The sequence below is a fragment of the Carassius gibelio genome, chromosome B14 (assembly GCF_023724105.1).
Source record: "Carassius gibelio isolate Cgi1373 ecotype wild population from Czech Republic chromosome B14, carGib1.2-hapl.c, whole genome shotgun sequence".
NCBI classification, from domain to species: domain Eukaryota; kingdom Metazoa; phylum Chordata; class Actinopteri; order Cypriniformes; family Cyprinidae; genus Carassius; species Carassius gibelio.
Window position 1 is genome coordinate 12,487,758 of NC_068409.1, and position 27,644 is coordinate 12,515,401.

The 27,644-nt window shown below is 37.6% G+C and overlaps 3 protein-coding genes across 4 annotated transcripts in view; 1 reads left to right on the plus strand and 2 right to left on the minus strand.

Annotated features, from left to right (window-relative positions):
• The window catches only part of LOC127970875 (GDNF family receptor alpha-4-like), a 33,191-nt gene extending 31,933 nt beyond the window's left edge, over nt 1-1,258 (minus strand). The window contains exon 1 of the mRNA XM_052573567.1: nt 694-1,258. Within this exon, the coding sequence (XP_052429527.1) occupies nt 694-736 (43 nt within the window). The 5' untranslated portion in view covers nt 737-1,258. The remainder of the gene's footprint in view (nt 1-693) is intronic.
• A 12,952-nt stretch (nt 1,259-14,210) lies between these two features.
• Nucleotides 14,211-19,391, plus strand: LOC127971074 (dead end protein 1). The gene is made up of 4 exons (XM_052573829.1): nt 14,211-14,343; nt 14,505-14,610; nt 15,841-16,302; nt 18,415-19,391. The coding sequence occupies exons 1-4, from the start codon at nt 14,260-14,262 to the stop codon at nt 18,954-18,956; spliced, it is 1,194 nt and encodes a 397-aa protein (XP_052429789.1). The 5' UTR covers nt 14,211-14,259; the 3' UTR covers nt 18,957-19,391.
• Nucleotides 19,392-19,879: 488 nt separating this feature from the next.
• Nucleotides 19,880-27,270, minus strand: LOC127971830 (histidine--tRNA ligase). 2 transcript variants are annotated; one of them, XM_052575072.1, is made up of 14 exons: nt 27,110-27,257; nt 26,132-26,435; nt 25,208-25,297; nt 25,016-25,135; nt 24,834-24,929; nt 24,416-24,541; nt 24,055-24,162; nt 23,444-23,542; nt 22,414-22,507; nt 22,184-22,311; nt 21,572-21,844; nt 20,602-20,718; nt 20,365-20,511; nt 19,880-20,106 (listed from the first exon to the last, which is right to left on the minus strand). In XM_052575072.1, the coding sequence occupies exons 2-14, from the start codon at nt 26,240-26,242 to the stop codon at nt 20,053-20,055; spliced, it is 1,563 nt and encodes a 520-aa protein (XP_052431032.1). In that variant the 5' UTR covers nt 26,243-26,435; nt 27,110-27,257; the 3' UTR covers nt 19,880-20,052. The 2 variants fall into 2 exon arrangements, with proteins under 2 accessions (XP_052431032.1, XP_052431033.1); XM_052575073.1 differs by lacking the exon at nt 26,132-26,435 and having other exon boundaries at nt 27,110-27,270.
• Nucleotides 27,271-27,644: the final 374 nt, after the last annotated feature.

The window sequence follows — 27,644 nt, forward strand, 5'->3', positions numbered from 1 at the left end:
ATGTATATGTGTACGATAAAAACTTGTTTATGATATCTGTTTATGATATCTGTTGTGCTCATTCTTCTAACTTGGTCTGTTTGTCTGTAATATATTGTGTATTGTTTAAATTGTTTATAATGTAGATGTCTCTAATCTTTCTATATGTATTGTGTTATGCTCTATACTGTATATTTCTGCCTGTTAACGCAACCCAAAAATTTATTATCTATCTAGCTAGCTGTCTTTTCTATCATATTTTCCCTCAGACAATACTTCAATTTACAATACCATGGTTTTACAATAGTATCATTTAGTTAAGTTCACCACCAAAGAGCCATTCATAAAAATATCTATCTATCTATCTATCTATCTATCTATCTGTCTATCTATCTATCTTTTTCATTAGAATATGTACAATACCATGGTTTTTCTATAGTAGGTAGTCCCTATAGTTTGCATTCATCTTTCACCTCACCTTTATATTACTGTATATATGTAAATATAATGAATCACAATAGTTATACAAATAAATTGTTTATGAAGGCAGCTCTACAAAACAGCTGAATATTTTTCAGGCTGTTCATTAATTTAAGTAAATATGCGATGTAAATACTTATGTATTCATGTAAATGTAATGCATAAACACTGCCATTTAAAGTTTGACCCTAATGTGTCAAAATAAGTCATAGAGGCTGTTTCTAAGAGTCTTACCCTTAATGACGAACAGATTTAGAAGTATTCCCAGAAGGATCATGTCGACTGCTGCTGGATGCGCTCGGCTGGACGGTGATGCTGCTGGGGAATCTCGGGGAAGCGCGTCTGGAACCCCCGGATCGGTCCGACTCAGTCCGAGTCACTACATCCATACAAGAGGACCACCGTCCGAATGATACAAATCTCCAAAACGACGTGTCCGAAAACCAGTTCCAGTTACAAACTTGTGCGATATCGGAAGCTTTCTAATGCGTAAGGGGTGTCCGAGGAGCAATGATTTCACACAACAAACAAACGGGGGAAATTACAAACTGTCAAACGCAGCTGATGTCCGTTATACTCACGATCGGAGTCTGTCTAAAATAATAATCCTCGATTTAAACGCGTCTCACCGTGATAGAAGCGTAACCGAAGGCGCGCGTCAGATGTGCCAGTGTGCGCATTAGTGCGCATCAGTTTAATACAGTATATGTGAGAGCGACCCCAGATGCTTGATTCCTGTTGTCCCACAGCACAATGTGCTCAATCCAGTCCTCAAACTCAGCGGCGAATTTTACATGCAGCTGCCTCCCTGTGATTGGCTCGGCCTTTCTCTGTGGCATCCATGCAAAATCCCTGACCAGCCTTCTGGAGAGCTGGGTCGGTGCTCCTATAGGCTAGAGAAATTCAGCCTGCTCTGCAAGTATCTAAGTTTGCAAGTGAATCTTTCAGCAATAGTAAAATGTTACGGCGATTAAAAAAGTGAGATAAAGGACAGTCAAACTGTGGTTTAATCACTCAGTGGTTTAAAAACGGTTCATAAGTTTACCAAATAATAATTAACTCTTTTAGGCTTTAATTTTTTAAGATAAAAAAAAACTCTTATGTTCTTCAGCTTAGCATATTTACAAAATTTATGAAAATTATCCTATGGTGTTTTTTTGTACTACTGAGAACCTATGTAAGGGCGCAAAGGCCCATTCACAGCAGAGCAATAACTATAGCGTCCACAGCATTGAATGATTTCATTCTGTTTACTGTAGACAGACGCTGCAGGTTTGCCGTCTGTAGCTTTAAATCTCTTCAGAAGCAGGATGGATTCTGGTTGGCTATCATTGTTTTATCATTCATCAGCTGGAATAAATCTTTCTAAATGTTCCTCAGTGCCCTCATCGTTATGGTGCCATTACTTTAAGTTTATAACCATTTATAAACTATACCTTTATCATTATAGTTAACGTCCTTGGTGTGAACAAATGTTAAAATAACATTTAATAAAAAATCTAATAAAATCAAGCTGCGAAATTCCACTGCTTTTTGTATATCTGTTTCTGTTTAAAACCCATATAAATTAATGTTATATTTAATTATAATATTGAACAAACCCAGGTAATCTGGATATAAGTATTGAGATCACCCACAAAACAATATTTAACAGTGCTACAAAACATAAATATGGGAACAGGCGAGACTTCATTGAGAGAGTTCACAGGGTATTCCGTTTCAGTTTGTTTACAAAACTCCATACAGAGAAATCCCATAAGGGCCATGAGCTGTCCAGACCGTGGATACAACGAGAACAACACCGTTAGAACTTTAGATTCTGAAGTTTAGTTGGCAGGACTACAGAGATATACCAAGGCTGTATTTCTGTTCCAATTTCAGGATTTGCGAATGAAACTTTAATGAGAATTTGATTTGTCCAAGTGGTCTGACTTGGCCCAACAACTGGGTCTATAATCAGGAGGCTTATGAAGATACACATTCGGTTGATTACTGCAGTGCAACAGCCTGCACGGTCATCTGTGTGCGTGTGTGTCTGTGCGAGTGGTTTGCTGAGCGGACAATTATGGCCATTTAACTAATCAGAGTAAATGCCATACAGAGCCATTGCCCTGATGATGTCACAGCTCTGGAGTGTCACACTGAGTGCTTCCATCTGGTTGGGCTTTTTAGTGGCCGGAGAGCCACACTTCACTTTTTCTTTTGTTCTCTCTTATTTTCATGCAGTCTGGTCATACTGTCCTCTTTTCAAATGCAAGATGCAGCTTTATCCCCCTTTTTCAAAGAGCAGATGTAACTAGATTTTTACACTTTTTAAAAAAAAGTGTTTAAACTTGAAACTACTTTGAAACTGTGAGCTTGTCAAGTTATAACCTAATAACAATTCTCAGTAAACTGCAGTCAAGATGTATTGGGGAGGTTGTTAGCTGCATTAAAAGCTTCAAGAAAAAGTAGTTAAATACATTATGATGTGTAATTTTCAATTTTTGAATGGACAGTTGCAATTAGGGTTACAGTATCAAATCTTAAAAGTAGGCTATATGTATACTAAATCAAATATGGTCTCTATAACCAAGCTGAAAATACAGTTCATAGTAAAGGGAGCTGAAGTTGTTAATTCATTCATTTGCATGAATCATCGCATGACCCGATTCTCTAGAATGATTCAGAATTTCCAACACTACATAAGAAAGAACGGGCCTTTTAGAACGGACCAATTGACAAGAATCAATCAGACTTTCTAACTCAAAATACAGTATGAGAAAAAACATTTAGAAATGAATCTGACTGTGGCGAGTGGGGCGGGGCCGAGAGGCGTGGGAACGAGGAGTGAGGCCAGGTGTAGTGATTGGAGATGAGCTACACCTGAGCCCCACCGCTAGTATCGAGTCCCACGTAGGAGATGGAAGGATATAAAACTGGAGCGACGACCGTGAAGGACGAGAGAGGACCAGGCCTGGGATATTACTTTATGTTTTGGTTTTTATTTATGCGCACCAGTCGTCCGTGAGGGGCTGGTGCGCCGTTTTGTATTTACTTTTGAATATTAAAATGAGTTTTGATTGTGCGCCGGTTCCCACCTCCTTCTTCCCGATGAATATGGAGATTTGATTATTACAGTGGTGCCGAAACCCGGGAGAAGGAGGGACGTGCTGCTGAAGATCCCTCGCCGCTGTGGTGAATCCGCGGTGCCCTCGAGCAGGCGAGGTATGTGCCGCCAGGGACGCTCGAGGCGGTGGGCTGGAGCGAGTTGCCGGGGACGGGCGAGCTCGCTGCCGACCGCCCACGACAAGGAGGGGCGGCTGCCGTCCGTGAGGGAGCGGAGGAGTCGGCGCCGTTCGCCAGGGGGCCGGAGCCTGCCGCCTCCGTGAAGGAATCCGGAGGGGCAGGGAACGGGGGACTCCTGCCGCTGCCCAAAATCGGAGGAGCCGTCGCCGTCCATCGGGCGGCGGAGGAGTGTCGCGCCGTCCGCCGAGGGCCGTCCAGTGCCACCGACAGGCACCGCGGAGGAGATCACCCAGCTGGTGGAGGGCCGAGCAGCAGTGCGTCTGGGAACCGGATTTTTTTTTTTTTCTTCCTCTCTCCCCTCTCTCGTCCCTGTCGCTCCTCCTTCCATCTCCTTTTCTCTCGCCTCGTCTGTCCTACCCCCCAGGTTCCCGCAGGTCCCCGTGAGCGGTCTCCCCCGGAGGGAAGGGGGGGGGGGGGGAGTAGAGCGCAGTCTCGGGAGTACCCCCCGGCCTGCGAGGGGCGATGGGGGTATGTGGCGAGTGGGGCGGGGCCGAGAGGCGTGGGAACGAGGAGTGAGGCCAGGTGTAGTGATTGGAGATGAGCTACACCTGAGCCCCACCGCTAGTATTGAGTCCCACGTAGGAGATGGAAGGATATAAAACTGGAGCGACGACCGTGAAGGACGAGAGAGGACCAGGCCTGGGATATTACTTTATGTTTTGGTTTTTATTTATGCGCACCAGTCGTCCGTGAGGGGCTGGTGCGCCGTTTTGTATTTACTTTTGAATATTAAAATGAGTTTTGATTGTGCGCCGGTTCCCGCCTCCTTCTTCCCGATGAATATGGAGATTTGATTATTACACTGACTTTCCATCTCAATATATAAAAGGGCGGACCATTTAGGACAAACCGATTAATTAGAACGAATCAGACTTTCCAACACAACGTGTGAGAGAGAGCCATTTAGGGTTAAACTGATTTACTAAAATGATGAGACAATCCATCACTATATATATATATATATATATATATATATATATATATACAGTATATATATTTATATATAGTATATATATATATATATATATATATATATATATATATATATATATATATATATATATATATATATATAAACTGATTTATTGGAATGAATCAGACTAACCAGCTACTGTACATATGTGACCCTGGACCACAAAACCAATCTTAAGTCGCTGTGGTATATTTTTAGCAATAGTCAAAAAAAACATAGTAGCCTATGGGTCAAAATTATATATTTTTCTTTTAAGCCAAAAAACATTAGGATATTAAGTAAAGATCATGTTCCATGAAGATATTTTGTAAATTTTCTACTGTAAATATATCAAAGCTTAATTTTTGATTAGTAATATGCATGGCTAAGAATTCACTTGGACAACTTCAAAGGTGATTTTCACAGTATTTAGATTTTTTTACAACCTCAGATTCCAGATTTTCAAATAGCTAGTTGTATCTCGGCCAAATATTGTCCGATCCTAATAAACCATACATCGATGGAAAACGTATTTATTCAGCTTTCAGGTGATGTATAAATCTCTTTAGCATAACCACTCTAGCAGTTAATAAACAGAACTTCTTGCGTCTTGCGGAAGAACATTGTAGCCGGAGCTACTTCTCTGTTTATGTCTATGAAGAATCACAAAGGTACTGGGTTACTCCGCCGCGGTACACCTGAAGCAATCTAAAATAGTCAGAATATAAATAATTATTATAGGTGTACCCCAGTGATTCAGGATTCAGTTTGGAAAATGGATTTATGGTGTACTTGCTTATTATATACATTTCGTAAATCTTGAACACAAAAAAAGTTACGGACCGCAGCTCTGATTGGTTGTTTCTTACTGGGAGCGGTGTATTTCTGCACATGGCAATAGGGCCACTTGGAGGACCCAGAGGAGCTTGATTTTTTCACAGATTATATATCTCATATTCTACTGTCAGGACATAATGACAGGTTTCACAAAAATGTAAAAAATACATTTTTACAAAAGTTACCTACTGCAGCTTTAACACTGGTTTTGTGGTCCAGGGTCACATATGAGAGGAGTGGTTCATTTAGGACGAATCGATCCACTTGAAAGAATCAGACTTTCCAACACGACATATGAAGAGATTCATTAACTGAAATTATTTGGACCGATTCATTATGAATGAGAGGAACATTTAGAACGAACTGATTCATTAGAATGAATCAGACTTTCCAGCGCAGCATCAGAGAGGAGCATTTACGACGAATCGATTTCTCTGAAATGAACCGGACATGCCAACGCTATGAGGAGGACCGTTTAGGTGATAGTGTTTTCTTCTCCTCGGTCGCGCTACTTCACCATGAAGGTTTCGCTAATGGAAAAGCTACACTCTGACAATAATTAATGTGTCAGACTACAGAACAATATTCTTTGCTACTTTTAGTAAGCTACTCATCAAAACTGTAATGGTTTGGGGTGTTGCCAGGGTTGCGGTTTTGTGCTTGATTGCTAGTGTGAATGCTTAATAGTCCGAATCAAAAGAGCGCGCCAAAAGTTCTTCAATGCATTGTCCATTTTATTAAACATATGTTTATGTTTTACCTTCCCCTGTTTCCACACCGTTTCTCACTTGCAATTTCTTCCCTTCATCATCATCACAAAGATCTTTCCATTCGTCTGTCTTCTCTGGCTCTCTCTTTCTCTTCCTCTCCACTCATCCCTCGCTCAGCCCATCATTGCTTTACGATAGCTGTGACCTTTTCAGTGGCACTCCACTATCAGACTCTTATCTCACTGCCAGTGTAGCCGAGCGGTCATTTATGAGGTCACTTCACAGAAGTGGACATTAGCGATAATGTACTTCCAGTGACTCAGGTGTCACACTAAAGCGAAGGCAAGCGCGCGCGCACACGCATCAACTACTGCCCGGCATATAATCAGCCGGCTCTGTGTACATGACAGAGATGTGGACGTCGTAACAAATTAAAATGTCCGTAGGTGGAAGGAATATTTCGCTTGATGAGAGAAGAGAAAAAAAGAGACAATATATTTTCTTCAGAGTATTACAAACGCACGCACACACACACGCACACACACAATATCTCGATCCCACTCGGTTTGTACGCTTGTTAGTTCCACTTGAAATGGCAAATGACAAACAATCAGAGGCAGTGAAGCAGTGGCTTACCAGCTCACAGAACCAGCCAAAACAAAACAAACAAGGCAATTACTGCAATTCACACTACACCAGTTCTCCATGTTAAACACACACACGCACACACAGATAAACACAAAGGCCTTTGCAATTATAAACATTATTCTCATCTCTTGCAATCTATTTTTGACATGCAAACTAACACTACACATATACATAAGCTCGAGCAGCGGGGATGTACACGGTATATTAAAACGACTAAATCCACTGAATAAAATATTTTCTCATCTTCAAGGTTATGAAGGGAAAGTGGAGAAAATCTCCAAACTGATTTTTTATACATCACTGGCTTTGCAGGGCTTTGATAACCTGAGGCCAAAAGAGGAAGTTGGCAGATGTGTTTAGTTTACGGCCCGTTTGAATGTCTCCCTCACAGATAGAGAACAACTTTATGTCTCTGTGCTACACAAATGCACACAAAATATAAAGTTTTTTGTTTGTTTGTTTGTTTATGTTTATCTCTCACACATACTTGTTAGACTCTTTTGACTGGCAGTAAATTATAGGCATAAAACAGCATTACATGAACCGTGTAACAAATAAACAGTTGGCAAGAGAGAGCTAAACAAGTTCAAAGCTTTGTTTGTCATATATGAGTCATTCTATGAACACGATCAATCATTTTAATTAGAGCAGTAAACAAAAATATGCTGTTAAATGCTTTACTGGCTAAAATATCAATATATTTTATTGCCATTTTGGCGTGTATGTGTGTATATACATATTAGATATAAAATTATATTTAATACAATACAAAAATAATAATAACCCACCTGAACATCACCGATATCAAATATGTAGTGATTTTCTCTCTAACACTATATAAATAATGTCTTTTTTAGTCCAGTGCCGAAGACAAATTTGAACAGAAAATGAAAACAATTGAACTGAAAAATTCATTTTAATTAAAACAATCATTTATGTGTCCACAAATTCTGATTAATTCACCATCACATCACTACTGTAACAATAATAATGAAAAGACAAAACTGTAGCCATGTTTAATTAATAATATTATTCATTTATTTATTTATTTGCCTGGCAGGTAAAGCAGAACATATCTACCTTGTCAAATAAAATAAGCAGGAAATCTGTTTATTCGGTTATTGTAGCTATTATAGAAAAGTCCTGTTGAATCTTAAAGCTAATGAGAAAACCTCATAACCCAAACATTTGGGTTTAAAACATTTCATCCTGTCACATTCAGAATAACCCAGCTTATTTTTTATTATTATTATTTCAGCATATGATGACAGTACAACTTGTTAACACTGAAAGACTTTGTCTTTGTCTGGTAGAAGTTTTAATTACTTGGAAATTAAGTTTCATATTCCTCTGATAGAGTATATGGAAAGGAAAGGGCATGACGTATGGAGTGGTAAACAAACACACACCCCAAGCAGCAGTTGAGGTTTCAGTGCTGTGGGGTCAAGGGTCTCACCTCAGTCTTGGTATTGAGGATGAAGCATTCACTCCCACATACAATCCCTGCCGGACCTGAGACTCAGACCCCAGACCTTCAGGTTACAAGTCCACCTATCTATCCATTAGGCAACAACTGCCATTGTTTGTTAATGACCTAGGGCCAAATATGCAAAAGCACAGTGATTTATGCAAGAAGATCAAATAAATGTGTGTAAATGCTTGTTAGTAATGCATGAAGTTATTGGCATGTGTGGTTGCGGGCCCCTGATTAAGGATCTGGATGGTTTGAGGGAAAGTAGCTCGTCCTGACCCCTGCTGGCCGTACAGCCACAGAAGAGCTTTATCTGACCACAGCAGAGTGGATGAAATCCTTAGTCAATTTTCATGCCATATAATCTTGCTTAGATGCAGAGATGTCCCACAAGCAGGCCAGAACAATGGAAGCCTGTTTTATTCATCTGTCAGGGAAAAATCACAAGTTTGATAACTTCTACTAAACATACTTTCATGTACATTATTTGCATGTTATGTTACCATTAACCAACATCAAAGGAACTGTGAACTAGTGTTATTTTAGTATAATTTGGATACTATTATATCAATATTTTGAATTAGTTTTTGGTTTTTATATTATAATTTAGTTAAAGTTTTAGTTATTTGTTGTGTGTTTTTGCCATTTTCTTTAGTTATTGTTTTTTAATGTCTAAATTATTTAAAGTAATTGTTTGCCTCAAGTTGTATTTAACTTAACATTTATTTTATTATTTTATGGTGGTCAGTAATATTAACTATAATTATCTTGCGAACATGAAGGTGGTGTTAAATTATTGAAATATTAACTTCAATTAGTAAATATTTCATGGGGCTCAGCTTAAGAAAACATTTGGAAACTATATTAGTAAATGTAGAAGTTAACTTTAACTAATATTGATAAGTGTTTTAGCATTAGTGTCAACAAATGGAACCTTATTGTAAAGTGTATCCTGTAGAAAGGCTTTTTCTTGGCTGTCAGCATCAAACCCATCACAACAGAGCGAGAGAGAGAGGGATGGCAGAGAAAAGGAGGAGGGTGAGGTGGAGGAAGAACAAACATGTCCTTTTGAGATAGACTCTAGTACTAATATTGACCAGCATGCTTCAGAAAACACAGATGCACGACTCTGCTACAGTAATGAAAACCCTACAAAGGACCATCGACACATTTTATCAGCAACCTGAATTAGCAGCGTCTGTTCACCTTGATTGCTAGTGTTCATATGTATCACTTTCACATATGTTTCACACACACACACACACACACACACAGACACACCACTGCACATGCAATCAGCCAGCAAATAAAAGCATGTGGCACAAAAACTAAAATAAAAACACAAAACAATTCATGTGCTAAGCAGGGACAAGTCCAACTATTAAAACACACACAAATGCACATGAGCTCATAAATTAGAAATGTCATTTCAGACTTCATCAGAGGCTCCAGTAGGTCCATGCAATATTTTTCGGCCTAATAGATTTGAGGTGTCATTCATATTTGTTGCACAATTTTAAAGTGATACTCCAACCAAAAATGAATATTATGACATCATTTATGTCACCCTCATGTGGTTCCAAACCTCTGCAAGTTTATTTCTACATTAAAGAAGATGTTTTGTAGAATGTCAGTAATCAAACAGTTTCCCCTTGACTTTTATTATATGGCTACACTGTCAGAAAAAAAGGTACAAAAGCGTCACTGGGCTGGAATCTTAAACTTTTGGACCTTTTAAATCAAGTACTTAAAGTGTGCATACCAGTAACATATTTTGTAGGCTAAATTTCTTTTTCAATTGGATACAAAATACAGTGGAAGTCAATGTGAATTTAAACTGTTTCTTTACCAAGACGTCAAAATATTTTTTTTTATGTTCCACAGGGGGGGGGGGGGGGGGGGGGGGTTAGTGTTTATGGGGGGTTATGTGTAGCCTAAATGATGACAGAATTTTAATGTTTTTGGGTGAACGTCCCTTGAGTGAGTCACACATTAAGGTTTAATGCTTCTTATGTTTGAAGAAACTCCTAACCTTAGGTATGAGCTATAATAATAATGACGATTGCCTCAGCAAACACACTTTAAGTACGCATACGGTAGTTTGTGCTGCGAGAGTCAGGTTTTAGCGGGGCTGGAGGGAGGAACGCACAGAAACGTGAGTCATGTTTATCCCAGGTTAAAACATCAGGGAGCCTCTAAGCGATGAGCAAGCTGTTCCTCTCTTTGAAACAGTTACTGTTTACTATTTATTGTGGCGCTGATAGGCTTTTAAGAAATGATATCTCTTCCTGCATTTAAGATGGAAGCTGCTTTATTACCTCCTGAATGAATAAATGAACGAATACAAAGCTAGTCGAAAGAACAAACAAAAAGAATGTGATGTTAGTGTATAAAATCAACATTAATCTGTAGAGATATGACATAAATATATTTTTGAGTTTACATAAATATATTTTTGCGAAATAGATATGCTAGTTGAAAAGTAAACTGCATGGACCGATATCAGGCAAACCGATATTCTACCACTGTGACATTATCAATTTAACATTACCGCCCTATAGTGACAGTTCAGATTAACCAACTCTGTCAATAAATAATAGACATTTTGTTATCAATATTTGTATTGAATTTTGAGCTAGAATACATCCTTGTTTTTTTTGTTTTTTTATATAGACAACCACGTGACACTAGTGTCACTGAGTAATGACTGCTGAAAATTCAGTTTTAACAAGAATAAATGACATTTTTCAAATCTGTTAAAACAGAAAATAGGATACTTAATACTGTAATAATATTTATAATATTTCACAATATTACACAATATTACCGTTATGTATATATATATATATATATTTTTTAAATTACAAAAAAATCCAAAAATAAATTATATTAAAACAGAAAATAGTTATTCTACATTAGAACAATATTTCATAATATTTCTGCTTTTCTTTGTTTTTATTAGATAAATGCAGCCACACACACACACATTTATTTCTGTGAATTGTCTGGATTTTCCATAGACTTCTATTATTTTTACAATGTCCAAACAATATTTTCTATCCCCTAACCCTAAACCTACCCCTTACAAGAAACCTGTTTACATTGTTAAGCTTGCAGGTAAACATCATTTACAATTTTTAATAATGTTTTTATTTATTATTTATTAAAAATTCAGGTTTTACTATCCTTATGGGGACATTTGGTCCCCACAATGTAGTATAAACAAGTACACACACGCACACAAACACACACACATTTATTTATTTATTTGTATATCATATCATACATGTCACAATTATTCATCATTGTCTAGAAAATGAATTTCACAGCAGAAACATAGAACTCTATATCAGATCAAGCACTCTTCCTAAATGTCAAAAGAAGATTAAAGTTCATTGAGACGCCCTGAAAGTTAGTGTGAGTGTGTTTACAGGATGAGTGACAGGACTGAGGATATGAGTTTTGACATTGGACAGATTGTGTGTCCCTCGGTGAGCCCCGGGGTGGCAGAGGGGCTGGGATCAGCCCTCCATGAGGCGGAGCGGCTGGGGTATGAGCGCGTGTGTGTGCATTTCAGGACAGGCTCACAGATGTGCGTGACGACCCCACGGCGAAGGAACTGCTGTCGCTACGCAGCACACATTGCATAGCAACCGGATAACATCAGTCAGATAGGCCCAATTTTAATGTTTAGATGTAAAAGGTTATGAATTAATTAGCCAAAGGCAGAGACAAGGCTCTGGATAAACAAGAAAGACCGTAATATCCGAATACAACTTAATTATAAAACTCCCTATGTATGATGGGTTTTTATCACCTTCAAACCTGGTGCTGAATAAAGCCATCAATCCACAGGCGACCTGACTAGCAGGTCACAATTTCCGCACGTCCAATTTGTGAAAATGAATTGCATAGTCTCTAAATCAAATGAAGTGTTTAATAATATTATCACTGTGACTGCAGTCAATGTGACAGTGTGAGGTGGCTTTATGACCTTCACTACATTAGGAGGTGTTGATGTGTTTATTTCCATGTAAACAAACTGTAATAAAAAGACGAATCGCACATCTCACAGCCCGGAAAATAGAAAGATGCAAGGGATGAGAGGTGCAGAGGGGAGCAAGAAAAACATATGGTAGTTGTCTATTCTGTCTGTTTTTCTTTTCAGAGAATTAAAAGGCTGTGAGGGAACGGAGGGATTTTCTCCTGCTAAAAAGTCAGAGCTGGAGGCCACACTGAGAACTAAGCCAGGTTCTGCCTTTCATCTGGCACAGCAGCATTTTACCCTGACAAACTGTGTACCTGCACTCATGCATGTGCTAAGCTGGTGTTAATTCAAAAGTCACTGCATAAAATACTGTCTTTGATCACTTTCATGTCATTTGTGCTCAGACCTACATTTTATTGTAACTTGGCCAGAGCTGTATGACACACTAAACTCTTTAATTCATCCGCTAACATCTGAAAAAAAAAAAAAAACCTCAGATGGTGTTTATCTGAATTAGGCATTTGCATGATCAAACACAAGGTGTCATGATTGCATACATCTGAAGACAGTTCTTTATGTACATAATAAAAAATGCATGCTTTAACAAGCATAGCTTTTGAAGCAGAGTTACAAACAGAGTTACCTTGAGATTATTTATTCACACTTGACAGCTTAAAATGAAGGTGAAAAAAATATGTTCAGAATGGAACTCTTGCTTTCATACTGATCAGTGTTCAGTGTTACATACGATATGGAAAAAAATATGATGATGCTTGTTTCAAATGAGTTATTATATTGTTATATGAACTTATCAACTGGTACGTTAACATAAGCAAAAACAACAAAAAAGTTAATTAGCTCATGAATAAATAGTTATATTGTATTGTAATTTACATTTTTGTCAAATTTGATTATATTAAAAAAAATTGGAATATATAATGTAATATAATATCATACATAAATCTACCACATCTTAAAGTAACACATATATTGAGATGTATTCACAATTGACATCTTAATATTAATTAATAAAATAAATGGTTGGAATAGAAACTCTTGCATTCTGTGCAGTGTACACTTGCCTACTTTAGTTTATTTCAGTTAGTGGCATCCACTTACCCTAAACAACAACAACAACAAAATAATTAGTGCATTAATAAATATAGTTTTATTGCATTTTCTTTTAATTTTCTGTAAAAAAAAAAATACACATAAAAAAAACTATAAACAGCAAGACAAAAACAAAGAAATGGAATGTCCAATAACTAAACACAAATCTTGAAAAACATTTGTTTTTCTTAATCCAATTTCCTGTGGAATAAAAAGTAAATAAAGCATCAAATGTCCAAGAAAAACAAAACAAATCTTTAAAAAGCGTCCACTTTTTGTGTCAGGAGACAGTTTTATGGCGCAGGGGTCATGACCTGTGAAAACTCAGCCCAGCAGGACACCTAACACAACACTTTTCAATGGAATAAAAACACTGGAAGATCTCCATATGTCCTGCTGTTTTGTACGCATAATAACCAAAAGAAAAAAGTAAACCGCATTTGCACATATTGTACACGGCTCTCGAAAGGTGAAATGAAACGTTTTTAAACAGTAACAATGTTGCCGAGGCTGAATAACGTTCACTCTAATGATGCAAAGCTGCCACCTGCTGGTGAAGAGCGGAACGTCTCTAATTATTGTTCTCCCAATTAAACCGGTTTTAAAAATGTATATAACAGATTCATTCATGCATACTTGTACAATTACAAATGTAACGGCTGTCTTTAAAATATTAATTGTGTAAGTATCACCACAATCTCTGCTTAGGAGTGAAATTTGAGCGCGCTGCGCAGAATCCGCCCCCTTTCCTCAAGGGTGTCCAATAGAGTCTCCAGAGAGACTTGGCATTGTTTTAATGACCTTTGCTAGACTTTTCCACCAATTTACAGGTGTGCCATCGCAGGTGGACGGCGACATGGAGGGACAGCAGCTACAGCAGGTCAGTGAGTTTATTTACATTTAATATTTATAAATGGCACACTTGTTTGCCAAAACTTAGCACAGTAAGAGTGTCATCAAAGTTTGGCGCTTGAACGCACTTCAGCTCACCGATATAACACGGCAAGCGTTACACCACCTCTCTAATTTGATTTCTGGCAGCTTTTGAACCCGCAGAGACTGAAGTCACTTCAAGAATGGATGCAGAAAAGCTCAATCACTTTAACACAGGTCAATGGGCAGAGGAAGTATGGTGGTCCTCCTCCTGGTAAGTGCTCTTGAGTGAACCGAGATGATCAGCCTTTCGGAATTAAACCACAACATGTGGCATTTAAGCTCTTTTATGTCTCATAGCATGAGACTGAAGTGTGCTGTGGATGAAGACAGAGCTGTGGCACATGGCTTCTTAATTTTCCTTCATAAGGTTCAGCCGAGCAGAAACAAACCGTTTATCTTCATCATCTTGGGTTTAAAACACCTCGTCATGTAGAACTGATAGGAACGTTTAAACCACGCCTCTTTTGTGCTTAGTCTTTTCCTCCATTAAAACATGAACACCTGGAGCTCAGTTAGACTATAAGTCCTCATTGCTGCTCAGTTAGTGCTGATTAGAGGGTTTTCATTATTGCATGATGGAAATGGTTAGTTCAAGATACTTTTTAATGTAAAAAATTGTAGACTGGTAACTTAAATTTGAATGTGTTGATCACTTTAGATGTAAATCACGTTTAAACCAGACACCAACAGTGCTTTCTGCTGAAGTAATATCTGTTTTAGTTGTCACACTAAAGGAATATTACTATCCCCTAATGAGTTCATTTTAAAAGTAATACATATATACATATGTATAAAATGTCTTTTATATGTAACAAATCATGAGTGCATAGGTAGTACTTAGTATTTATTTCTCAACGAGTACATTCAGCTTTGGTCTGAAACTCTGGTCAGTGCTTGTCATGTGATGTTTTCATCAGTTTTTCAGAGTACGATTATACTTTTAAAGGATCATATTGTGAGGATTTTTATTTGCCTTGATCTTTATATCTCCAACAGCTGGGTGTACTACGAAATATATCTCAAACTATAAATGCTTTATATATATATATATATATAAGATCTTGACAGTCTGAGCATTTCAGTGTCTGTGATGGTTCATGAAGCTTTGAAGTTACAGCTAACCAGGGGTTTTTATTTTTTTATATTGTTTTATTTTATTTGTATTTATTAAAGCACCTTCAAAAAGTGTATTTTGTCAAAAGTGTGTGTATATACATGTAAATTAATATATAAATGAGAATTTCTATCAGTCTATGTGCATAACACACAAGTTTGTGTGTGTGTGTGTGTGTGTTTATGAATGCATGTCACATATGTTTTTCAAACGTGTAAATTTCAACTTTCCAACATTTGTCGTGAAATATTTTTGAAGTGCAATCCCAGTCACTTTTGTTTTTGAGAAAACATAAATTATCACTCCTTTTGACTTTCTTTCCTCCAGGCTGGCGAGGTCCTGTTCCCGGGCCGGGCTGTGAGGTTTTCATCAGTCAGATCCCGCGCGACGTCTACGAGGACCGCCTGATCCCTCTTTTCCAGAGCATTGGCACTATTTACGAGTTTCGTCTCATGATGAACTTCAGCGGGCAGAACCGAGGCTTCGCCTACGCAAAGTACGGCGACCCCCTCACCGCCTCCACCGCCGTCTTGACCCTGCATCACTACCGTCTGCCGGAGGGGGGCTGCCTGACGGTGCGCAACAGCACAGAGAAGCGGCAGCTGCGTCTGGGGGATCTTCCGACTAGCATAAATCAGGTGGAGTTACTGAGGATGCTGCGAATGATGTCTGAAGGGGTGGAGGAGGTCCTGCTGAAGATGGCCGGGCCCAAAGGGAGAGAGTTTGTGGCCCTAGTGAACTACTCCTCCCACTACGCCGCATCCATGGCCAAGAAAGTGCTTGTGCAAGGTATGCCAGGGCATGGAAATATTTGGATTATTAACTGAATGACTATTATTTAAAAAAGAAAGTAGTATGCAGTATGTTGTGTGTGTAGTATGTGAATTTACAGAACAGTATTTTATATACTGTGTAGTATGCATTAAGCAGTACACCAAGGTTTATAAATTTTATTAATATACTCGTGTGTGGATTTTTAATTAATACTTTTTTAATTAATACATTTACTCCGCAAAGATGCATTTGATTGACAGTGTCTGTTTTAAAGGGGTCCTATTATACTTTTTCACTTTTTGAATTGTAGTCATTGTGTTGTGTTTGGGCATAAAGATCTACAAAGTTACAAATCTCAAAGTCCACTCCAACGGGAGATATTTCAATAAAAAAAAAGTTTTTAAGAACTACAATTTATGTTTATACTAAAGATATTAGTTTCTTCTCCGTTTTGTGATGTCATAAAGCCACATATTAAAATATCATTAAAATATGGAAATTTGAATGTTTGGGGGTTGGGGAGGGGCGAGGTCGAGATTAGAACTCTTGGTTGAGTGCATCGGACAAGACGACAGTGTTGCAATTAATGAAAACGTTTAATAAATTGCTGACAGTACAAAACTGGACAATGAAGTAATCTGCAGAATTTACACCTCAATTATGAGACTACAGTGTTTCCCATACATAGATTTTTTTGTTGCACCACAAATAGATTACCCAGAAATCTTGACGTAGTTGAATAAACATGAGTTCTGTACGTTTCAAAATCGAAACCCGGTGCGGGTTTCTTAAATATCACTGTATTTCTGAAGGAAAATTCAGAAAATTTTGGATGTCATTATCATTTAATTTTGCATGTAATGTCTGATAAAGCAGCGTTTGTGAGCGGAGTGCTGCTTTGTGTACAGCCGTTACCGGGGAAACCTTGATCTCTTCCATTCCAACAGCGCCTCCTGCTGGCAGAGAATTAATTTGCATATATATGCTACCTCCCAGTCTGTGGGAGCCTGTGGGAAACACTGGACTATGGTATAAATACAATTATAACAGTTTCACTGCAATTCATGTAATAATGTTAAAATTAAAGAACAGTAAACATTACATATTACCGTTGGGCTTATCTGTACATAGTAAATGCAGTTATTTTTAAGCGGTTTTTGACATGCTATCTAAAACGTGATTTATTCAAAATAAAAAACAACAACAATAACACTTCCACCATAGATATGTTTATGGTTACCACTATAATATGTCTTGCAAAATCCATGCGTGCAATGGTTCTGTGCGACCCTCTTGTTCAGTATTCTTGGGGTCTGAATCCAGGCTCAAATTGATAGACGCAATCTTTAACTATGCCGAAGTAAACTGAACTTGGTGCTTTGAAAAGGGGCGGGTCAGTACTGAAACACTGTCTAAGCTGTTCGCCAATCACAACCCACTACATGGGACAGCTAACCAATCATGACAAATTTAGTTTTTCTGAAGGTAGGTCTTCATCAAACCCGCAATTAATCGAGCCATTTAAGACAGGATGGGGAGAAAAAGTTTTGTAATGATGTAAATTATGTGACAAAGCCTGAGAGCATGTTCTAGTACACCCCCAAAATAAACTCAACTGCTGTAAAAACTTTAAAATAGGACCATTTTAATAAATGCTGTTCTCTTAAACTTTCTATTTATCAAAAAATCCATTTCAAAAAGTATTACATTTTCAACCAAACTGTGAAGCAGGTCAGCTGTTTTTAAACCTTGATAATATGAAATGTTTCTTGAGCAGCAAATCAACATACTAGAAGGATCATGTGACACTGAAGACGGGAGTAATGATGCTGAACATTCAGCTTTAACATCACAGGATAAATTAAAATTTTACAATTTATTAAAAAATAAAATTTTAAGAACGGTCTTCTATTTTTTTTAGGCCAGTAAATGAGATGGCAAAAATATGATGAGGAGTGGTGCATCTTTTTACAATATGCTGTCTTCTAAAATGTACTTATATATACATTTTTATGTAATGTTTTTTTTTTCTTTTCTTTTTTTCTCTGGAGTAAGAGAAAGTATTGTAACATTCAATAAATTATGTTCAAGTATTCAAGTAATTTTTTTTACCCCTTGTCTTTTCAGCTTTTAAGAAGCAGTACGGCATTTCTATAACTGTGAAATGGACGTCCTTCTCCAAGAAAAATCATGTATCTGAGACCGAACAAGAAGACGGCACCTTTACCCCACCTGCTCCGAGCCCCCTCCCCAAACCCTCCATGACCCCTCCCCTCCTGCACCCTCAGCCCTCCCTCCACGATATCCTGGCCCACCCCTCTGTCCAGTCCTTCTTCCGGGCCGGGGGGGGTCCGGCCGGCCTGTCGAGAGATGAGATGAAGCCTCAAGGCCCCGTGAACTGCGACGCCGTGACTCTGCTGCAGTGGATGTGCGAGGTGAACAGACTCGGTGCTCCGAAGTATGAAGTCCGTTTCCATCACGCCAGCTCCGACGGCTTCCTCTGCTTCAGCTACGAAGTCCTGATCCCATGCTTTCTTATTCCCCTGTACGGGGTCATCCAGGTCCTTCCAGGCCCCAGCGCTCAGGCCACGAAGGAGGAGGTTTATCGGGCCGTCGCCGAGCTGGTGATCCAAACCATCTGTAAAGTCTCAAATCTGCGACCTTTCTAAAATTTGAGCTGCTAATGTAATGTACCGTTATCAGTTTTACGTTCAGTATTCCAGTTTGAAGGCATGTACTGTTCCAGTGTCAGATGAATGAGTGGAAATTAATGATTAAACAAGTATTTAGTTTGTTGAAGAAGGAAAAAAAAAGGCAATCTGGGCAGTGAATAGTTTTGAAGTATTATGTTATCGTTGTTATGTTTTATTATATTTTAACAATGTAATATTAATCATTTGTTATTTTAGTCAGCCTCATCACAGTTGGATGATTGCATGTTTTCACAACTTCTTATTTTGAGTGTTTTTCACCATATTTGATTTTTCACGATTTTTTTCGATTGTTTGTAGACTTTGCATGGTGTGCTCTTGTTTCCTTGTTTGATGGGTTGTACTGACTATATAAATGACTTTTGTACAGTAAATAAGTTGTTCAAGAAAGAATTATTGTGTAGGCTATTGCTCAAGTCCCTGATTATGACTTGGATCGATTGCTATTGTTCATACTTGTGGTAAGAAGTCAAAACTTTTATGCAGAAAATGGCTAGATATGAAGAGAGGTCTTTCAAAAATGTTGTGATTTTATAAAATAAGACTAAAATAATCAATTCTTAATTTTATTATATTCTCAATAAGAAAAAACAAATAGTAATCTATATATAAAATTGTAAAACTAAATATTTTCTAAAATGACATTAGCTGTAAAATCACAACTTGCATAATTACTACTGAACAATTAGACAGTTGTCTAAGAAATATTACTTCTGTAATTTTTTTTAATTTACAATAATTATAATTTGCATTGGCAATACTAACATTCATGGCTGTCTTAAAGACACAGTTACACAGAATGTAGACCATATAAATGTAGCATCTTGCATGTGGCATTAAAACAAATATAACTGACACAAATATAAAAGACAAACAAAATATCTTAGTTACTCATTTATTGATAGATCTGACATAATCCAAGCACATTGTGAAAGAGAAGGCTATGAGCTGAATATGCTTTCTCCTTAAGTGTCAATGTTTGATTACAGACACAATTGTAACTGGCGTTTGGTAAATGGGTCCACTGTCGTCCTTATGGTGACTGTTTTCAAGACTACAAGGTCCTTGTTTTGATCTCATCCACCAGATCTGCTCTGGGCACATCAACCTACAGGAAACCAGACAGCATGTTAGTGATTTTTGTAAATGTTCTTGTTCATTTTTGTTTGATCGGACTTCCAAAAATTTAGGTGTAAAAATTTAAAATAACTTTATTTCCATGAAGATAAATAAGCATGCAATGCAATATTGTGTGACAAATGTAGCCTGTTCGAAACGTTTAGTTTGAAATAAGGCATACGACTGTTTTATAATCAGTTAATCAAAATTATAAATGGTCAACAATCTGTGAGGCTATCAAACGCACTTCTTCTCGGCTGGCCACATTACGCAGTTTGACGACTCCGTCTTTGAGCTCTTGTTCTCCTAAAATAGCCACCAGTGGAATCCCGGTTTCCTCACAGTGCTGCAGTTGGCTCAACAGCTTCGGGTTTTTCTTATATAAAACTTCAGCCTGTAGCACATAATGCATAGCTCAGAGATCCATAATACAACTCCACATTCATTTTGGTTTTCTTGAAATGACATTCAAGCATGTACCAACCTTGATTCCAGCGTTCCAAAGCTCGCTGGTCAGTTTGAGTCGCTCTTCTAGAAGGTTCTTCTGCGCTGAGGCCACCAGCACTTGAGTTTCAGTGGTGCGCACCTTCACTGAAGATGCCTGCAGGAGATGACAACATTCCACATTTCTATTGAAATACTTTTCATTTAAAACACAGCGGCACCATTCTAAAAAATTTTCTTAGTGTAATAAAAATAGTTATATAACTAAAATATTTTAATAGAAACCGTTAATCTACACAGATCATAAACAACCTTTCATAATAAAAACCAGTGGCACCATTCCAAAAAATAAATCAAATCATTTTAAAAGGCACTTATTAATTAAAACTATTTTTACCATAATAATAAATGATTAATATTGTTTTAAAAGTTTTTAAACTAAAGATTTCAAATAACTTTAATCATAAAAATAGTGGCACCTTTCTAAGAAATATACTCAATAAAGTGAATAAAAATTTCAATAATGTTAAATATAAAAAAATAAAAAAATCTTCCCAAATGTTTAAAAAGAATGAATAAATATTTAAAATTAACTCTTAATATGTATTTAATAAATATATTTCATTAAAGTTGCAGTGGCACCATCCTAAAAATATCCTTAGAAAAAAAACTTTTATAATAATTTATAAAAATTATTAATAATATAATTATTTAATAATTTATATACCATTCATACTAAAATACAGTAGCTCCATTCTAAAAATGGATTTTATCAATAAATTGAATGTAAATTTGAAATAGCATTAATTAAATAAATATGAAAAATAAACCATTGATCTTTCTAAATGTTTAAAAAGCATTAAATATTTTAAAACTAAACATTAATATACCCATTTGTTTTTGTTGCAAATGCCATTTTATATTATATCTAAATGTTCTCTTAAAAAACAAACTTCAAAAGCAAAAAAAAAAAAAGGCATTATATACCCTCCAGCCCCTCTCTCACTCACCTCGGCCTTCTGCTCCATGATGGAAAAGATCCTTTCAATCCCAATGCTGACGCCAACACAGGGCACTTTCCTGCCCTTGGGGTCAAACATGCCCACCAGACCATCGTATCGCCCTCCACCAGCCACGCTCCCAACACTCACGCCAGCCTCATCCGCCCCGTTCTGCTCTGTGGGCGTGCACACCGGCGCTGGGATGGTCTGGGACAGAACGGCTTCATAAATCACACCAGTGTAGTAGTCCAGTCCTCGAGCCAGACTCAAATCAAACACCACCTAGAGTGAGAGAGAGAGAGAGATTTAAAAATTAATGAGGGCAAACGAAAGGAACAAGATCACAGAGGCAGACAGTGAGTGGGTGTGAAAAAAAAAGAAATTACAGCTGCATTTACTGAAATGAAATACCGGTGAAATAAATTTTATAGGGTGTGTATTTCTTCTATAATGGATTATAAATAAACGTAAGGAAGATGTGTGTGGAGCATACAAAAAAAAATCAGGTGTGACGTGATACAGACAGCATCTTAATTTTGTTACACACCTTTGGTTCAGTATGAAGGACAACAGGAAATAACTGAATTTTCTTTCAACGCATTCTTTGACCTCTGACCTCACCTTATCTGTGACCTGGAAGAGCTCCAGGTAGCTGAAGAGCAGCTTCATATCTGTGAGCCCAGCGCAGGCCTGTTTGTTCTGGGACAGTTTGGGGTCCTGAAGCAGCCGCTCGGCCAGATCCTGTCCACCTGGAGGTCAGAGATGTCAGCAGATGTCGGAAGATACAAGAGGGAACACATCTGGTCAGGTAAAAACTGACGGTGATGTGTGTGTGACGAATGCTTACTCACCCTGCATGCTCACATACGCTCCGATCCGATCGGCCACATCCTCTGAAAGACCTTTCTCATTCACCATCTCCTTTCTTACATCCTCCCAGGCCGTCTACAAACACAACGAGCACGTCAAACCTTAAACTAGGCCTGGGTTCAATCATATCAACCCACTATTCAATAATCCCAACAAGCTTTGCTACTTTAGATATGAAGTCTCAGCTTTTAAATTCGGTGCAATTTGAAATGTTTATGAGCTGGTTTTGAGAGTTGATTGAATATGGACTGTTATTAATTTTAACCTTCAATATTATAGCAATGTACCAACCAACAGGGTTCCCTGTATAATTTACAGCTTTAATTAATAGATTGTAGAGTAGGTGAAATGCACTGTACATCGCAGACCTGCCAACCTTGGAATGTTTTTTGAGTACACTCAGTGTCGCGGGGGGGGGGGGGGGGGGGCTTACAGTTTACTGTTTTTACTGTTTAGCGTAACTGTTTAGCTCATTATTGCGATTTCGTTTTTTATTTTGTATTTTTTTTTATGCAATTTCAAAAAGCAAAAAAACTAAATATTCCAGTACAGTCCAGTACAGCGTCTCAGACAGCCTCACATGCAGCCTTTCTGTCAGAACATCTGACGGGGCGAATGCGAGACGTTTTGAACTGAAACTATAAACTATAGGCTACTAGCTGAGATATAAAACGCAAAAACAAACAAACGCTCTGATTGGTTGAACTCTACATCTTTTTTTTTTTTTTGCTTGTTTTGAATACTGCGCGTGAACAGGGGCCGTCACTAGATTTTTGCGTAGTTTAAAGTGACAAATCATACCAGCGTATTTTAAGGTCAAAATGCATACAGTTTGCCAGGTTATACATTCCAATTTATGGCTAACGAATTCAAAGGCAAAACTTTGATAGATAGAATTGATTCTTAAAATCTGTCTAAACCCTACCTTAAATGCATTCTATTATTTCAAACAATCACTAAGAAAACATTCTCTTGCAACAGAAAGCCTAATGTTAATGTTTGATCTCTCACCTTGTCCAGTTTGTCCACTGTGGAGCAGATTGTGCGGAACTTCTCGTCAGGAACGCCGCACACAGCAAACATTCCATCTAGAATTCGTCGGTCATTCACCTGAAACACCACTACAGTGAATATCCCATCTCAAGCTGATAAATGCACAACAAAAGGTTCTACAGAGACTGCTTCTGAAGGCTGACATGTTTCCTCACGGATTCTGCAGGCACAATTCAGGACGGGCTTCTGAGGCAGCATAGTAGTTTAATGATATACATCAGCATAGAGAGAGTTTTGGATTATAACTAAGAAAATATTAAATTATTTAAATACTAATTTCTTATTAGAAACAATATCAAAAGTGTGCAAGGTTGGTTACACACTGCAACATTTTGACGCCATTTTTATTATTTTAAGATCACCTGTCACTGAATGGAGTGCACAGGATAGTGGGATATCACTAGCAAAGGATGCATCGATGCTGCCTTCAAAAATCAGTCAGATGAAAGCATCTCCGCAAACAGGATGTGACAACATCACTGGATTATGGCGTGCCTTGTTGCAGAATTTTTCTGCTTTCAGACACAGCCCATAGTACTGTCAATTTCTCATGTCGACCAGCAACCAACCTTGATACGAAAATCCCCCAGATCTAATTCGTTCAGGATCTCGTAGACAATTTTCAGACACTCGGCATCAGGGATCATGGCATCATACTGACCTGCAATATCGAAATCCTGCAGCCACAAAGATCAAGAATTATTTACATTCACATGAATAACAACAATTCTTACTACTACAAGTAGTAGTACTATATGTTTATTTAATGACATGTCAACATCTTAGGCTATTTTCATGGCAAAAACAATAAATTAATAAAATACAAGTTTAACAAATTCAACCAGCAAACAAAGATTTTTTACGTTAACATATACTAGTCCAAGTAATACTAATAATAGTAACAGCTGATTTGAGGATTGAGGTACTCACACACTGGTAGAACTCCCTGTATCTGCCCCGGGTCATGGCGGGGTTGTCTCTGCGGTACACTTTAGCAATGTGGTAGCGCTTAATGTTGGTGATTTTATTCAAAGCGAGATAGCGAGCAAATGGGACCTGAGGAGAAGAAATCAAGGAGCCAAATGCTGACAGCACTGTTGAGATTGTTATGGTGAGATTGTACACACATTCTAGTGATTTAAGCACAATCCAAAATAGCTTTTAGAGAAATAAAAAAAAGCACTCTGATTTCTGTTGATGCTATTTCTGGATTTCACTTGATAATTTCTGTCCATTTAAATAAAAATCAAACAAGCTAACAGATGCAAATCAATCTGACTTTCCCCACCCAGCTATGTGTCTCGAAAAGATTCAATATTAGATCAATAAACGCATGTCTGATGGATACAGTGAGGTCATATCTCAGAGACAGAAGTTCTCCTCCCTGGTCCTTCAGATCGTAGATGAGTTTGGAGTCTTCGCCGTACTTCCCCGTCAACGTTTCCTACAGAAACACAAATAAACAGGGTCATTATGGTGAATGAATGCAATTATGTGATGCACAAACTGATGTGTAACTGCTAAAGAGACCTTCAGCTCAAAGACGGGGGTATCGATGGTTTCAGCACCATGGCGTTTAAAGCAGCTGACGATGATATTGAAAACCTTTTCTCTGATAGCCATTTGCTTGGGGTTATAGTCCCTGGTTCCCTACAGAGAAGAAACGAAAGATATTGCACACTGCGAACAAACCTGTGTCTAAAATGTCAGTGGTTTATGTACCTTGGCTGTCTTGAGAACAAACACATGTTTTCCCTCATCTCCTCCCAGCTGAGCTTTGAGCTGCAACAGTTTGGCCACTTCATCATCAATCTGAAAAACAGAGTTTTTACCTTCAGAACAATTTTTTTTCCTAAAAAAAATAAAATAAAAAATAAAAATAAATATATATATTTTTACCCCAATTCTCTTGTAATGCAAAATTGTTCTAAATTACATTTAAATTCTCATTTAATTTGTATTTATTTATTTACTATTTTGTCCAAATAGGATGACTTAAATTTCTGTCTGCATGAAGGAAATCAAGATCGATTTCAAGTGACCTGTTATTTTCTCAGCCTTTCATTACAATTTAAAATAACTGTTATTATTCCTGTGATGGAGTAGCATAAATTTACAGCAGCCACTGCTTTAGTCACATGATCCTTCAGAAATTTTTCTAATGTGCAGATCTCCTCAAGAATTGGTCTTACCATTATCATTATCAATGCTGTGAGCAGTGGTGCTGCTTAAAAATTTTGTGAAAAAAACAATGATACATCTTTACAGGATTCATTGATTAAAGGAAAGTTCAAAAGAACAGGTTTTATTTGAAAAATAAATTATTTGTAACATTACATGTCTGCACTGTTACTCTTCAGAAATTGAATGCATCTTTGTTGAAATAATTTCCCTTTTTATTACTAATCCCAAATAGTACTGTATAAATAGTAACAAATTAAATATATACATATACATATTTCTTGACTTTGAAGTGAAATTTGACCTGCTATTTTCTCACCTTTAAGTACATTTATTTTTGCTCTTCAATAAGTTGAGTATTGTTTTTGGATAGGTAAATAGGATGTGAGCAGACTACAGGCAGCATGGTAAACTAAAAGTCATAAGATGAGCAGTGACTGGCCTGTGACTCAAATAAAAAGGTACCTGTGATAAAGTCATTCCAGAGGAGAAGCGCAGAAATGGCAGGTTGACAGCAGAGCGACGGCCCATGAGTCCAGCACACAGCCGCATGGAGACCAGCCCCAGAGCGTTCATTATGCACAGTCCAAACACACACCAATCACAATACCATACAGTCCAAAAACAGATCCGATCCGATCCCACAAACAGCGAGGATAATCCAGGTGTGCAGCGATGATGATGATGATGATGATGGTGGAGGTGGTATCCGCGCCAACAAGCAGGAAGAACAGGAGAAAAGTGGTGAGCAACCCTGTCACTACGGGCCCTTAAGAGAGGCATCACAGCAATGAGAAAGCAAAACATGAGAGGAGGCTGTCAAAATCAACCAGCACCCCCAAACTGAGCTAGAAACACCCCACACCTCTAAGATGAGCACATAACTGTTAATAGGGCCTTTTTAACACCCCATGAATCAGAGATACCCCATATATGACCTAACTTGCCTCTCTTTTACATAGACTTGTCGTTGGTCTTTTTTCATATTTTCATTTTTCTATTGTTTAAGATTTGTTCTACAGATATACTGGAGTACAATAATGATTTTCAATCACGTGATTTATCACTGGACACTCATTAGCGTCACATTTCCATTCTAAATCAACAGCAGTCACTGTAACTAAATATTATTATTGTATTATTTCATAATATCGTTACAGATACATCCTCCATCCACATACAGTAATGATGTCCACCATGACGGACAGATTGCATCAGCTGGCTAACAGTTAGCAACATGCCGCATTTCTAATACAGAATAACATTCATTAAATACGGAATTACGACAATGGAATAAATTAAAACCAATAAAACAGATCATAACCTGTCCTGCAGAGGAGACGTAAATATTTATGATGTCCCGTTTTCTTACATCAAAGATACAGCAGGAAGCCACCGATCACTTCATGTGTTCCGTCATTAAGCTTCAAATCTCATACTAACCTGTTCTTTACTCGCTTTCTCTGATTTCAGTTTCCTGACGACCTCTCCTTGTGTTTTAATCGCCTCCTGTAGCTGTGCTTTATCGGCCATGGTGCTCCAGACAGACAGCCGATGATGAACCTGGGACGGAACTGCAGCTACTGCGGCGCACACCTTAAACGTCACTGCGCATGCGCCGATGAACACTAGAGGCGCTAAGAATTTCAATGAAGATAATAAAAATTGCTTTTTAAAAATTGCAATTATTATTATTGTTTGTTGTTGTTGTTGTTGTTACTTAAAAAAAGGAATGGAATTGTATTAGTGCTTGAGCTAGTTTAATACATATTTATAATATATTCATATACGTAAACATATTATTCTCTATATCTTGATAAATTGATTAACAAATACATTATTGTTTATAACAACAACAACAACGATGATGATGATAATAATAATAATAATAATAATAATAATAATAAGTATTATTATTATTATTATTAACATTATTGTTGTTGTTGTTGTTTAAAAAGAAAAGTAGTAGTGATCCAGC

Excerpts from the sequence above, each read along its gene's own strand:
- LOC127971074 (XM_052573829.1), top strand. The coding sequence starts at position 14,260 with ATGACCTTTGCTAGACTTTTCCACCAATTTACAGGTGTGCCATCGCAG. Across the intron at positions 14,344-14,504 it reads AGGGACAGCAGCTACAGCAG|CTTTTGAACCCGCAGAGACT; the intron begins GTCAGTGAGTTT and ends GATTTCTGGCAG. Across the intron at positions 16,303-18,414 it reads CAAGAAAGTGCTTGTGCAAG|CTTTTAAGAAGCAGTACGGC; the intron begins GTATGCCAGGGC and ends TTGTCTTTTCAG.
- LOC127971830 (XM_052575072.1), bottom strand. The coding sequence starts at position 26,242 with ATGAACGCTCTGGGGCTGGTCTCCATGCGGCTGTGTGCTGGACTCATG. Across the intron at positions 22,508-23,443 it reads CAGTGGACAAACTGGACAAG|ACGGCCTGGGAGGATGTAAG; the intron begins GTGAGAGATCAA and ends TTGTGTTTGTAG. Across the intron at positions 22,312-22,413 it reads AGCGTATGTGAGCATGCAGG|GTGGACAGGATCTGGCCGAG; the intron begins GTGAGTAAGCAT and ends TCTGACCTCCAG.